Source organism: Phyllobates terribilis, unplaced genomic scaffold, assembly GCF_046119375.1.
Source record: "Phyllobates terribilis strain yellow unplaced genomic scaffold, ASM4611937v1 Scaffold_11__3_contigs__length_659146591, whole genome shotgun sequence".
In the NCBI taxonomy this organism is placed as follows: Eukaryota; Metazoa; Chordata; class Amphibia; order Anura; family Dendrobatidae; genus Phyllobates; species Phyllobates terribilis.
In genome coordinates this window covers 410,431,978-410,447,571 of record NW_027362771.1, presented here as the reverse complement: position 1 = coordinate 410,447,571, position 15,594 = coordinate 410,431,978, and the positions used below count along the sequence as shown (strand labels likewise).

The 15,594-nt window shown below is 42.7% G+C and overlaps 1 protein-coding gene across 3 annotated transcripts in view; it reads right to left on the bottom strand.

Annotated features, from left to right (window-relative positions):
* Positions 1–15,594, bottom strand: part of SLC12A1 (solute carrier family 12 member 1) — a 183,997-nt gene that overhangs the window by 1,987 nt on the left and 166,416 nt on the right. For all 3 annotated transcript variants that reach the window (XM_073653066.1, XM_073653067.1, XM_073653068.1), the window contains one exon: positions 4,103–4,170. In XM_073653066.1, coding sequence (XP_073509167.1) covers positions 4,103–4,170 — 68 coding nt within the window. The remainder of the gene's footprint in view (positions 1–4,102; positions 4,171–15,594) is intronic.

Sequence of the window (15,594 nt, the reverse complement as noted above, 5' to 3'; positions counted from 1 at the left end):
GAGGTCAAACATTTTCTGTAAGTCTTCACAAGGTTGGCACACACTGTTGCTGGTATGTTGGTCCATTCCTACATGCAGAGCAGTGATGTTTTGGGTCTGTCGCTGGGCAACACAGACTTTCAACTCCCTCCAAAGGTTTTCTATAGGGTTTAGATCTGGAGACTGGCTATGCCACTCCAGGACCTTGAAATGCTTCTTACGAAGCCACTCCTTCGTTGCCCTGGCGGTGTGCTTGGGATCATTGTCATGCTGAAAGACCCAGCCACATTTCATCTTCAATGCCCTTTCTGATGGAAGGAGGTTTGCACTCATAATCTCACGATACATGGTCCCATTCATTCTTTCATGCACACGGATCAGTCGTCCTGGTCCCTTGGCACAGAAACAGACCCAAAGCATGATGTTGCCACCCCCATGCTTCACAGTAGGAATGGTGTTCTTTGGATGCAACTCAGCATTCTTTCTCATCCAAACACGCAAACTTCTCTAGAAAACTTCAGAAGGGCCCGGACATGTAGTGGCTTAAGCAGGGGGACACGTCTGGCAGTGCAGGATGTGAGTCCCTGGTGGCGTAGTGTGTTACTGATGGTAGCCTGTGTAACGTTGGTCCCAGCTCTCTGCAGGTCATTCACTAGTTCCCCCCGTGTGATTCTGAGATTTTTGCTCACTGTTCTTGAGATCATTTTGACCCCACGGGGTAAGATCTTGTGTGGAGCCCCAGATCGAGGGAGATTATCAGTGGTCTTGTATGTCTTCCATGTTCTAATTTAAAGCTCCCACAGTTGATTTCTTCACACCAAGTTGCTTGCCTATTGCAGATTCAGTCTTCCCAGCCTGGTGCAGGGCTACAATTTTGTTTCTGGTGTCCTTCGACAGCTCTTTGGACTTCACCATAGTGGAGTTTGGAGTGTGACTGTGTGAGGTTGTGGACAGGTGTCTTTTATAATGATAACAAGTTCAAACAGGTGCCAGTACTACAGGTAATGAGTGGAGGACAGAGGAGCCTCTTAAAGAAGAAGTTTCAGGTCTGTGAGAGCTAGAAATCTTGCTTGTTTGTGATTAACTAAATACTTAATTTCCTCCAAAATTTGAAAAAAGATTTCTTTCCAAATCAGACAATGTGATTTTCAGAATTTGTTACCTCATTTTGTCTCTCATAGTTGAGGTCTACCTATGATGTCAATTACAGGCCTCTCTCATCTTTTTAAGTGGGAGAACAATTGGTGGCTGACTAAATACGTTTTTTCCCCTCTGTACATAAACCACTAGGAGATTTGTAATCAAGACCATCTACAATGTTCCCACATATTTTTAATTTGAAATGCATTGGAATAGTAAAAGGAAGCTTGTACATGTATACATAGCTTTTACGTGTGAACAGGCAAGTCAGGTACGAATATGGTGAACAGAACTGGGAAGACTTACAGGTGGGATTTTTTTTTTACCATCGCTATTTAGTCAAATTAAGAGAAATTGATACCCCAGATGAAGCTTTAGCAAAACGAGTGTCATGTGTGTTTCATGGGTGGGTATGTTTATATGATGGTGTCACGATTCCTCCTCTCAGTGTGGTAAATGGCTGTTCAGCCATCCAATCTGGGGCAGGAGCATGCTGAGCTGTCAGTATCATGATAGACAGCTCAGCTGTCCAATCTAAACCTTGGGCGTGCTAAGATGTCAGTGTGGTGAGTGACAGTCCAGTTGCCCAATCAGGGCCAGGGCGGTCAGCCTCTTATCTCTGCCAGTTGTAGCTCTGCTCAGTTTCGTGTGTATTTGCTCTGTGTAGAGAGTTCTAGTATTTTGATCTTTGTTGACCAACTTTGGATTTGCCTTTGACCATTTGTTTGTCTAGCCGCTTTGTCTTGATCTGCAGCCTTTTTGAAATTCTGACACCGGACTGTGACCTGACTACACCTTTGCCTCACCCATCTTTTTATGACATATCCTCTTGGCTTTTGACCTTGGACTCCCGGACCTCCCACCTCATGGCATGTCCATACGTAGTGAGTAACGTCACACATGGTATATGGCTCCACTTTTCTTATAGTTGTCTTCACTCTCTGACTACTGAGGTATCCATAGTTTGTTATGGTTAACCTTTTTATGATGTTCATACCATGGTACATTATGCTTTGATGATACTTTATTTCTTTTTCCATGTGCATATGTGGTGAGGAAACTTACGTGGCGAATAGCCTTCATTATTATGCAATGTCCATGTACATCTGGACTACAATTTATGATGCTTGTTATGATAGTTAGTCAAAGTGATAACAAGCATCAACATTATACACATACTATATGGTATTACCATTTAGGAACAATTGTTTTGATCCTTTAGCCATATACAGCTATTGATCACAACTTTTATGCTTTATGTATCCATTACATTCCCTCTGTACCACCACTACCTACCATCACAGTAATTGATTATTCTTACCCACCCCTGTTTATGTAACTTTCTATGCCTGTTATGCCGATGATATTCTTTTTGTGTTTATATATATTATTAAGGGTATATGTTTTTATCCATGCTAGGCATTTTTTTCTTTTTCTCTTTTTTCCTTAGTCAAATTAAGAGTCAAAATAGTATCGTCTATCAATATCTAATCAGTAGTTGTATGACTCTCCGCACTCAAGGGACGGCCTTTTTTGTATATATATTTGTACGTTTTGTGTATATACCTGTATAACACATATCACTTATTAATGTTGTTAATTGTTGTAATTACTATATACAGTGGTTCTTGAAAGTTTGTGAACCCTTTCCATATTTCTGCTCAAATTTAACCTAAAACTACATCAGATTTTCATACAAGTTCTAAAATCAGATAAAGAGAATCAAATCAATAAATTACTCAAGTGTATTAGACCTAGTCATATTTTTTAAATTAGAAAAATTATGAAAATTATGCAATATCACACTTCTGTGAGTGGCAAAAGTACTTTTGATTTCAGTATCTGGTGTGATCCCCTTATGTAGCAATAAATGCACCTAAACATTTCCACTAATTGTTAATTAGTCCTACACATTGGATGGAGGTATTTTAGCCTATTCCTCTGCTATGACTTTAACTCTGCTATGTTGGTGGGTTTCTCCCATGATCAGCTTGCTTCAGGTCCTCCCAAAACATTTCTATAAGATTAAGGTCAGGACTGTGTCTTGGCCATTACAAAGTTTTAACATTCTCATGAGATTCAGCTCATGGACAGATGTTCTGACATTTTTCTTTACAAATTGCTGATCATACTCAGAATTTATTGTTTCATCAATGATGGCAAACTGCCCTTGGCCAGATGCAGCAGAACATGATACTACCACCACTATGTTTTTACAGGTGGTGTGGGGTCTCCTTTTTTTGTTCCATCATACACTTCTATAAACATGCGTTTATCAGACTAGCTCTGTGTTCTTTAAATAAAACAGACCACCCCACTCATACCTGATTGTCATCCCATTGATTGAAAACATCAAACTCTAATTTCACTTTTAAATTATCTGCTAATCCTAAAAGTTCACCTACTTTTGCCACTCACAGACTTGTGATATTAAATGATTTTCCTCAATAACAAAAAATTGACAAAGTATATTGTTTTTGACTCATTTGTTTGTTTGGTTCTCATTATCTACTTTCAGAATTTGTGTGAAAATCTCATGTAGTTTTAGGTCAAATTTATAGAAAAATATGGAAACTTTCTGGCACCGCTGTATATACAATACAAACAGTATTTGTGCACATATCTTAATTATGTGTATTTTTTCAGTACTGAGGGCCGACTGAGTGTTACTGTCATAGTTTTCTTAGAGCTAGACTATGTGTCTCGGCATGGTTGTGCCAAAGGGGAGAAGATCCTGAAGCCATGCAATGACATATAGTTTATCAGTATCAGCACTCTGTGAATCTGATGAATGACCCGTGGAAATAACTATAGTTCAGGCACAACAATACAAAAGATGCTTTGATATCTCAAGCCAAGTAGTGCTTTTTTATTTTAACCTGCAAATTAAAAGGCTAGAAGATCACAATATATATTATTTTTCACTGAGCTAGAAGTTTACAGTTTAGCCTCTTGGTTGACCCAAAAGGTATAATATACTTACAGAACAATGAGGTTAGCAGAACGAGAATGTTCCTGTAGAAGTTCATTAAGTCGAACTTGGCGATAGCTCTGCAGATATAAACATTCATGTCTTCAATTTATTGGCTTGTAATTAAGTACAGAACACATAATTAATTTATTGCCATTTAAAATATAGAAGGTCTCTGTTTTATTTGTTTCAAGGGTTTCATTTTTCTTTAAGCTACTATCCAATCAGAAGCTCAAAATTATATGTAAAACAGTTCCTATAGCTGAACATTATCTACTATTTATCATCCTAAGTTCCTGCGGTTTGGCTGATTTTTATCCCAGCTCCAGTCCTCAGATATGTAATCTTTGGCAATATCTTAGCTAGAGCTTCAATGTAGTCCCAGAGGTAGTCTGAGACACACCCTCTGTTAGATCATTGGCCTATACTGCTGCTCTCTTCCTCCCCCTGCAGGTCTGCCTCTGATATTGGCTGCTGTGTATAAACACAAGCCTATCACAAGCTCAGCAGGGAGTCACTGCAAATACAGAATAATTACAAACTACAATTACTAATTGCAAAGTGGCAGCATCTTCTTTCTTGTTAAAGGGGTTTTCCCACAAAGTTAGTTTTAGTCAATAGATCTTGGAATAATAATAAGTTCCACAATTGGATGTGTTAAAAAATGTTCCTGTGCTGAGATAGTCTTATTAATGGGCCTCTGATATGTCCTGTGTAATGGCTGTGTCTCACTGTACAGGAACATGGTCTGATCATACCACCAGGTTCCTGCACGGTCAGACAGAGCCATTACACAGCAGGGGAACATTTATAAGATTATCTCAGCACAGGAACATTTTTATTTAACATATCCAATTGTGGAAATTATTATTATTCCAAGATCTATTAATAAAATGTACTTTGTTTGGGGAACCTCTCCTTCTCAAGACTTTGAATTTTTTAATCTTCCCCTCTTATAAAGAGGTGAGCATGTAAGGCATACCCCCCAACTTTTGAAGAACAGAAAGAGGAACAAATAATGCGGCGCGCGTAGCGCCCCTAGCCACACCCCAGTCCACACCCATTTACCATTATCTTTTTCCCCCACAGGCAAGCACGCTCGGCATTTATGTTAGTGCCGCAACACACATGCAGCCGCTGCGGCTCAAACGTAGATGCCAAACATGCCGAAAATACTAGAACACCCGAGCGTGCTTGCCGAAAGGGTTAACAATACACGCTCGCTCATCACTACTCTGCGGTTTTGGAGCATTTTCTCCTTGGCTTTTTCTGAAAAAAAAAACGAATGAAGAAAAAAAATGCCGCTTCATTTTTAAGCGCAGAATTAAAGCTGTTCTGTACTATTAAAAAGCGTTACAAACTCTGCTTCACATCTTCCCCAAAATCACATCAAATAAGCGGGAAAATGCATAAAAGAAACGCAGCAAACACACAATAGTCAGAGAAGATTGTTATTGTGCCGTGTGGAGCAAACACCTGCAGAAAAAAAGCAGAAAAAAGAACGCGGCATTAACACTGCGTGTGAACACGGCCTCAGCATTACAGTTTTATTACATTTTTTATGAGTTTACTATAGAAAAAATATAAATTGCACCATTTTTTTACGCCATTTACCAATCTCCATAAATAATTTGATCGCTGTGTTCTGCGGGTCGTTATGATTACAGGGACACCAAATATGTTCATGTTATTTGCTGATTTGTGATGTTCATTCTTTTTTACAAAACTCATTAAAAATGACAATATTTATTTCATTATTAAAATTTTTTCTTTATTATTTTTAGCAATTTTATAGGATGAAAAAAATCTCTTATTCTGCTGTGTACAATGTATGTATAAAAATTAGTGATGAGTTAGCATGCTCGCTACTGATCGGTGCTCGCCCGAGCATCTCACTGCTCGAGATGCTCGGCGCTCGCCGTGTATTTCCAGGGTTGCTCGGCGGGAGCTTGGGTCCCCTCCCTGCATGTTTGGAGCTCTTTACAGAGCCAATGAACATGCAGGGATTGTCTGCCACTCACTGTAATGCATGTTGGTTGTGGCATTACAGTGATTGGCTGGCCGCACAGCATCATCGGATCTATATTAGACCTGGCGCCGCCATGTTTGTCACAGTCACTCCGGAATCAGACAGTGTAGGGAGAGGTGCTGCTGAGCTAGGGAGAGATTTGCTTGTTTCTAGTTAGTGTAGGTATACCAAACTATATTAGAGACACATATCCATCTCAACAAACAGTCCTTCTGAGGACTAATCCATCTGCAGAGATATTAGGCAGGCAGTGTATATAGGCAGGCAGGGTATACAGCAGACTGCAGTGCATATAGCACAAGAGGCTCCATTCCTGTTTTATCTGCTGCTGCTGTTAGATATTTCTAGAAATAGGCCCAGGTCTCAGGAGCCAGGAATATTTTTTTTGGGATCTTAATCCTCATTATTTGCTTAAAAAGCAATCCAGAGAACACAGTTTTTCTGCGCCATTGGCTTGTAGAATACAGCCAGGTCCTTTCCATATTACAGCGCTTAAAATCCAGCTATTTAAAACTGTGGTTTGTCCGTCACATGGATCACATATAATTGCGCTGAAAACACTGCCATTTTTGGCCTCCATTAAAAACTTGTTTCAGTGTGTCAGTGAAACTATTGACACCAGTTTGCTGTTCAAAATAGTTACCTATAGGCCAGCTATTTAATACTGTGTTTTCTCCGTCACACGGATCACATATGCGTTTTCAGAAAATACTGCCATTTCTGGCCTCCATTAAACATTTGTTTCAGTGTGTTAGTGAAACTATTGACACCAGTTTGCTGTTCAGCCATTTGTAGTGAGCGTGGAAGATATTGTCCTCCATTTAAAATGGGCAAGGCATGTGGCAAGGGACGGGGAACTGGACGTGATGGTGATGGTGCATGCAGAGGCCGAGGCCGTGGGCAAGCTGAAATTGTGCCACAACAAACACCCACATCTTCTCGCCCAACCTTCCTGTCCCAATTAATAGGGGACCACAGAACACCACTATTGAACACAGAGCAGTGTGAAAAAGTTATTGATTGGATAGCAGATAATGCTTTGAGTCACTTAGCCACCACCACCCTGTCTTCCACACGGTCAAGTCTCAGTAGCCGTGAGTCTGGACCGCATATTCCTCATCCTAAACCTCCTTCCTCCCACCATGCCGAGTGCCCAGAGACAACTGATCCCACACTTGGACACTCCGAAGAGCTGTTCACTTTTCCATTTATAGATTCAGGCCTCTCGCCTGGCCCACTTGAAGCGGGGCAAAAGGAGATCGCATGTAGCAATGCCCAAATATTTGAGCAACCACGGTCACACGAAGGCAATGGTGGGAAAGTGTCACAAGAGGTGGACGATGATGAGACACAATTGCCAGAAAGTCAGGAGGAGGACCGGGGTGCGGAAGTGGAAGACGAGGTGGTGGATGACATAGTAACTGACCCAACCTGGCAGGAGGACATGCAGAGCGAGGACAGCAGCACACAAGGGAAGTGATGCTTCGAGTCACTTAGCCACCACCACCCTGTCTTCCACACGGTCAAGTCTCAGTAGCCGTGAGTCTGGACCGCATATTCCTCATCCTAAACCTCCTTGCTCCCACCATGCCGAGTGCCCAGAGACAACTGATCCCACACTTGGACACTCCGAAGAGCTGTTCACTTTTCCATTTATAGATTCGGGCCTCTCGCCCGATCCACTTGAAGCGGGGCAAGTGGAGATCACATGTAGCGATCCCCAAATATTTAAGCAGCCACGGTCGCATGAAGGTGACAGTGAGAAAGTGTCGCAAGAGGTGGACGATGATGAGACACAATTGCCAGAAAGTCAGGAGGAGAACCAGGGTGTGAAAGTGGATGGATGATATAGTAACTGACCCAACTTGGCAGGAGGACATGCAGAGTGAGGATAGCAGCACACAGGGGGAGGGAGGCAGAGCACACCAACAGGCAGGAAGAAGCAGTGTGGTGGCCGCAGACAGAAGGCAGGCAACCGCTCCCCATAACACCAACATGAAGGAAGTTGCCAGTACAACTGTTAGGTCTTCCCGAGTCTGGTTGTTTTTTAAAGACTCTGCCGATAACCCCATAAAGGCCATTTGCACCACCTGCCAGGCCAGCATCAGCAGGGGTGGCAAAACCACCAGCTTGACCACCACCAGCATGATCACGCACATGGCAGCAAAGCACCTAACTTTGTGGGCCGTACCCCAGGGTCCAGGAACAGTGTCTGCAGGTGGCACCACTGCTTCTTCCGCTGTTGTGCATGCAAGCCAATCCCCTGTCCATGGTGCATGCTTAGATGCCTCCTGCCCTGCAGGTGGTCTGGAGTTGGGACCCGGTCCTATTTGTCTACCCTTTTATATGCATTACTTCAACTTTGATATACAGTAAGGTTTTTAATATAGACAGTATAGGTACCGTCCCAATTTAGGGTCACCTTGCCGCTGGTGGGACGGCTTGTATACTTTTTTTGATCAAAAATAGTTCACTAAGTACCCTATATTTATTATGCAGCTTTGCTTTACATTTATATATAATGATGGTAGGGTATGAGATATATTTTTGTCTTTTGTAGGTTTTGCTTCTTTTTGCTAGTGTGAACATGCTCCTATTTCTTGCATGTCTACCATCTTAGACCTCAGTTCACATTGCTTGGTTTTTTGTCTTGTTTGCATTCTGTGCAATTTAAGGGTGTGGCATCCCCTTTGTTGAACTGATTAGTATATATGTAGCTTACCACGGGCCTAGGTGGTCTGGAGTTGGGACCCGGTCCTATTTGTCTACCCTTTTATATGCATTACTTCAACTTTGATATACAGTAAGGTTTTTAATATAGACAGTATAGGTACCGTCCCAATTTAGGGTCACCTTGCCGCTGGTGGGACGGCTTGTATACTTTTTTTGATCAAAAATAGTTCATTAAGTACCCTATATTTATTATGCAACTTTGCTTTACATTTATATATAATGATGGTAGGGTATGAGATATATTTTTGTCTTTTGTAGGTTTTGCTTCTTTTTGCTAGTGTGAACATGCTCCTATTTCTTGCATGTCTACCATCTTAGACCTCAGTTCACATTGCTTGGTTTTTTGTCTTGTTTGCATTCTGTGCAATTTAAGGGTGTGGCATCCCCTTTGTTGAACTGATTAGTATATATGTAGCTTACCACGGGCCTAGGTGGTCTGGAGTTGGGACCCGGTCCTATTTGTCTACCCTTTTATATGCATTACTTCAACTTTGATATACAGTAAGGTTTTTAATATAGACAGTATAGGTACCGTCCCAATTTAGGGTCACCTTGCCGCTGGTGGGACGGCTTGTATACTTTTTTTGATCAAAAATAGTTCACTAAGTTCCCTATATTTATTATGCAACTTTGCTTTACATTTATATATAATGATGGTAGGGTATGAGATATATTTTTGTCTTTTGTAGGTTTTGCTTCTTTTTGCTAGTGTGAACATGCTCCTATTTCTTGCATGTCTACCATCTTAGACCTCAGTTCACATTGCTTGGTTTTTTGTCTTGTTTGCATTCTGTGCAATTTAAGGGTGTGGCATCCCCTTTGTTGAACTGATTAGTATATATGTAGCTTACCACGGGCCTAGGTGGTCTGGAGTTGGGACCCGGTCCTATTTGTCTACCCTTTTATATGCATTACTTCAACTTTGATATACAGTAAGGTTTTTAATATAGACAGTATAGGTACCGTCCCAATTTAGGGTCACCTTGCCGCTGGTGGGACGGCTTGTATACTTTTTTTGATCAAAAATAGTTCACTAAGTACCCTATATTTATTATGCAACTTTGCTTTACATTTATATATAATGATGGTAGGGTATGAGATATATTTTTGTCTTTTGTAGGTTTTGCTTCTTTTTGCTAGTGTGAACATGCTCCTATTTCTTGCATGTCTACCATCTTAGACCTCAGTTCACATTGCTTGGTTTTTTTTCTTGTTTGAATTCTGTGCAATTTAAGGGTGTGGCATTCCCTTTTTTGAACTGATTAGTATATATGTAGCTTACCACGGGCCTAGGTGGTCTGGAGTTGGGACCTGGTCCTATTTGTCTACCCTTTTATATGCATTACTTCAACTTTGATATACAGTAAGGTTTTTAATATAGACAGTATAGGTACCGTCCCAATTTAGGGTCACCTTGCCGCTGGTGGGACGGCTTGTATACTTTTTTGGATCAAAAATAGTTCACTAAGTACCCTATATTTATTATGCAACTTTGCTTTACATTTATATATAATGATGGTAGGGTATGAGATATATTTTTGTCTTTTGTAGGTTTTGCTTCTTTTTGCTAGTGTGAACATGCTCCTATTTCTTGCATGTCTACCATCTTAGACCTCAGTTCACATTGCTTGGCTTTTTGTCTTGTTTGCATTCTGTGCAATTTAAGGGTGTGGCATCCCCTTTGTTGAACTGATTAGTATATATGTAGCTTACCACGGGCCTAGGTGGTCTGGAGTTGGGACCCGGTCCTATTTGTCTACCCTTTTATATGCATTACTTCAACTTTGATATACAGTAAGGTTTATAATATAGACAGTATAGGTACCGTCCCAATTTAGGGTCACCTTGCCGCTGGTGGGACGGCTTGTATACTTTTTTTGATCAAAAATAGTTCACTAAGTACCCTATATTTATTATGCAACTTTGCTTTACATTTATATATAATGATGGTAGGGTATGAGATATATTTTTGTCTTTTGTAGGTTTTGCTTCTTTTTGCTAGTGTGAACATGCTCCTATTTCTTGCATGTCTACCATCTTAGACCTCAGTTCACATTGCTTGGTTTTTTGTCTTGTTTGCATTCTGTGCAATTTAAGGGTGTGGCATCCCCTTTGTTGAACTGATTAGTATATATGTAGCTTACCACGGGCCTAGGTGGTCTGGAGTTGGGACCCGGTCCTATTTGTCTACCCTTTTATATGCATTACTTCAACTTTGATATACAGTAAGGTTTTTAATATAGACAGTATAGGTACCGTCCCAATTTAGGGTCACCTTGCCGCTGGTGGGACGGCTTGTATACTTTTTTTGATCAAAAATAGTTCACTAAGTACCCTATATTTATTATGCAACTTTGCTTTACATTTATATATAATGATGGTAGGGTATGAGATATATTTTTGTCTTTTGTAGGTTTTGAATCCCTATGATGTAGCCGGCTGCCTGTTCCTAGCGAACAGACCCGCCTTAGTCCTCGGCTAGTCTGAACGAAGACCTATAGCATAAGGGGAGGGGTCCCTAAAAGAACTAAGGACTGGGACAAAAATGGGACAAATCCTAAACAGAGAAGTTGTTGCAGAACACAAAAAGACAAACTGACAAAAAGGTACTAGAGGTCCCAGAAGGACCAAGCGAACTGACAGAGAAAGGCACCGAAGCACCTGGCTAGAGAAACAGTCAAACACTGAAGTCCAGCACAGCCAAAAGGACGGAGCTGGAATATAAAGGCAGATGGTCATGTGACCGCAAAACACAAGATGGGAAAAAAACAAACAGGAGGGTTCTAACAGCTTCTGCCGCCCTTGCTGTGTTTCAGCAGCGTTTGCAGATTCCAGCTCACAGACTGGTGTGTGATGTCCCCACGCATTGTAACTCTACACTGCAGATGTTGGGAAGGATTTGTGAGCAGAAGAGGGCAGTTGTTGAGTACCAGCATCAATAAGACTGTCAGTATTCAGTTCAGACTCCACACATAAGACCTCAGGAGTGGACATGGATGTCAGACATATGTACCATCCTCCAAAACTTTGAGGACTCCACCAAGATGGTGAGCGGCGATGACGCCATAATTAGTGATACCATCCCGCTTCTCTGTCTTTTAAAACTCTCTCTGCTCACAATCAAAGAGCATGCATTGCAGGCGGAGCACGATGAGATGAAGCAAGGAACCATACAGGGTGATTACACACAGCCCAGCCTCATCTCATCCCAATGTGGATTGGGTGACAGTGAGGAAGAGGAGGAGGAGGAGGAAGAACAGCAGCTAGTTTCATGCGCTATAGATGGTACTACCTGCACAACTGTCGTACCGTCTGTTAAGCGTGGATGGCCTGAGGACAGAAAGGAGGAGGAGAGGGAAGAGAGCATGGTCACTTGTCCTCTTGGTAAGGACGCGGAAGTCTTGCCTGTTAGCAGTCTGGCACGCATGGCTGAGTTTATGTTACGCTGCCTTTCCCATGACCCTCACGTTCTCAAAATTTTGGATGACAGTCATTACTGGTTGGTGACACTTCTAGACCCACGCTACAAGGAGATTTTTATATCTCTTATTCCTGAGGCAGACAGGTCTACAAAAATGGGGCAGTACCAGAAGGCCCTTGATGCAAAACTATTAAAAAAATTCCCATCTGAAAACGCTGGCCACAGAGGTCATAGTTCGTTGGACAACCAAGGACTACAGGCAAGAGAGACACAACTTCAATCCAGCAGAAGCAGGGGAACACTGTCAAAGTTCTGGGAGAATTTTCTCAGCCTCTCCCTTCGCACAGGTCCTGAGGTGCGGGGTACTCTTACAAGGAGTGCAAAGTGTTTGGGAAGATGCTGAGGGACTACCTTGCCGACCGTACCAACATCATAGTAACATGATTCCTCTGTGCCTTATAATTATTGGGTATCCAAGCTGGATACATAGAATAAACTGGCTCTCTATGCCTTGGAGGTCCTGGTCTGCCCTGCCACCAGCGTTTTGTCAGAGCGAGTTTTTAGTGCCGCTGGTGTAATTATAACTGATAAGCGCATCCGCCTGTCAACTGAAAATGCTGACAGGCTGACTCTTATAAAAATGAATAAGGGCTGGATTGGGCCAGACTTCTCAACACCACCAAATGATAGCAGCGTAACATAAATTCTACTCCAGTGTCTTTTTTTGGGAGGTGCATTCCCATGCACCTCTTCACACCCACACATGGGTATACGCTTCCTGAGTTTGGCTATTTGCTCTTGTCCTCCTCCTTCTCCTCATCCTCATCCTCCACCACCATATCACCAGGGTGACCGTGGTCCGTGATGCAACACCCACATTATTTTTTTAAAGGGTCTTTATGATGCCCGTAAAAAAAAATATTTACAGTATGTTCATGTAAACCCCCAGAGGTAAATGTTTGTCAGCCCATACACTTAGTGCATGGGCATTACAAGTATAGGAGACCCGTTCCTTTCTAATGGGAACATTTTTTTATGAGGCCCTCCTCCACTTCTCTTCCAAGGGACATTGGAGCGCCTCCCAATTTTGGGCAGCCCTTGCATTCACTGCATAGGTCAACACTGTGGGAGACCCACTTCCTAATAATGGGAACATTTTTTTCAGGAGGCCCTCTACGTCTCTTCCAAAGGGCATTGGAGTGCCTCCCAATTTTTGGCAGCTTTTTCATTCACTGCAAATGCAAACACTATGGGAGACCCACTTCCTAATTATGAGAACATTGTTTTTAGGAGGCTCTCCGACCTCTATGTCTCTTCCAAGGGGAATTGGAGTGCCTCCAAATTTTTGGCAGCTTATGCATTCACTGCATAGGAAAACAGTATGGGAGACCCTCTCCTTTCTAATGGGAATTTGTCATTACTGTGGCCCTGCTCTATGTGTCTTTAAATTGTTAGTGGGGTTTTTCCTAAATTTTGTCAGCCGTTGGACTCACTGCATACCCTATAACTGTATAGCACACTCGCTCCTTTGTAATGGAAGCATATCATTACTGTGGCCCTGCTCTATGTGTCTTTAAATTGTTAGTGGGGTTTTTCCCAAATTTTGGCAGCCCTTGCAGTCACAGTATGGGCATTACCACTATAAGAGACCCGCTCCTTTATAATGGAAACATTTTTTTTACTGAGACCCTCCTCTATGTCTCTTCAAAGGGGTATTGGGTTGCGTCCGAATTTTTGGCAGCCCTTACAGTCACTGCATATGCAATAACAGTACAGTATAGGAGACCCACTCGTTAATAATGGGAACAATAAAGCATAGCCGGCTGATGGCTCTCTAACAATAGCGAGGGCCGACTGCTGGCGCTTTAAGAATAGTAAAGGCCTCCTGATGGCCCTATAAAAATAGGCTTTGTGAATTTCAGAGTCCCTCCATCATAAATGGAACAGGATGTGTCTGATGATGTGTCACACACCACATGGCCAGATAAGGTTATAAAATGTTAAAATGACATTTCCCGGTGAATGCATTTGTCTTAAAAAATAACGTAAAAAAACCCCGGTAGGCTCTTTCTTTAATACAAAAAACAGAGTCGCCAATGTAACCTCAATGTAATCACATTGTTCAGCTCCTGCACCTCCTCCTACATCTCCGAAATGACCACGTCAGCCACAAGCTGAAAGCACTGCAGCACTGCCTTGGCCAAGCGGCAACAGGCTGTGCTGAAGATAACATGCTTAATGCTTAGGTGACAAAGCACCCAGCGCTGCAGTGTTCTTGAAAGCTGTAACACAGCAGCCTGATCTGTGGCTCTTACCGCTGAACATACAGCCAGGCATGGTCATGTGTGACAATGGGTGGAACCTGGTGAAGGAGACATGAAAGCCGGAGTAGATACTGTTTCCCTCTATGCCAGTCCTTTCACCGAGCTAAAGAATATGGCTGTGGTGAAATACAACTCTCACTGAGAAGCAGTGTCAGACTGAAAAACATTGGGCCCACCAGAGGATTTAATTCTGAGGGCCCACCTTTCTCCCCCGCTCAAAAGCCCCATAGCAGCTGCAAAGTTTGCACCTATCATGAACTCTCCTGATGGAGAAGCCAAGGCCCACCCAAGGATTCTCGAGTGAACCCGTCCAACCCTGTTGAGAAGCAGCCCTGGCTAAGAAAAGTGTGTGGGAAGGTTCCCGGACACTCTATGGCTGCATTTTTAATGTGGACTGGCTCCGTACCATCCCTCGCAACATTCACCTGTCCACGTGTTTGTCTTTAGGCGGTCCTTCCCAGTAAGTGCACTGGGGAGGGCAATGGTAATGTTGTGGGACCCGTGCTTGTGGAAGGCGGAGACGATACCGGGAGAAATAATGGCGGCTGGTGACCAAGTATGGACACCTGGCCACCGCCGGCATGAGGTTGTGAAAAGCTTCCGCCTCCACGAGCCTAAAAGGCCACATTTCAAGTGCAAGCAGCTTTAGAGGACTACCTGGGAGAAATGACAGCTGGAGTAGATATGGTTTCCCAAGTCCTTTCACCAAGCTAAAGAATATGGCTGTGGTGAAATACAACTCACTGACAAGCTGTGGACTGGCCTAGTACCATCCCTGGCCACATTCACTTGACCACGTGTTTGTGGTTAGGCGGTCCTTCCCAGTAAGTGCACTGGGGAGGGCACGGGTAATGTTGTGGAACCCGTGCTTGTAGAAGGCGGAGATGATACCGGGAGAAATAATAGCGGCTGGGGACCAAATATGGACACTTGGCCGCCGGCATGAGGTTGTGAAAAGCTTCCACCTCCACGAGCGTAAAAGGCCACATTTCAAGTG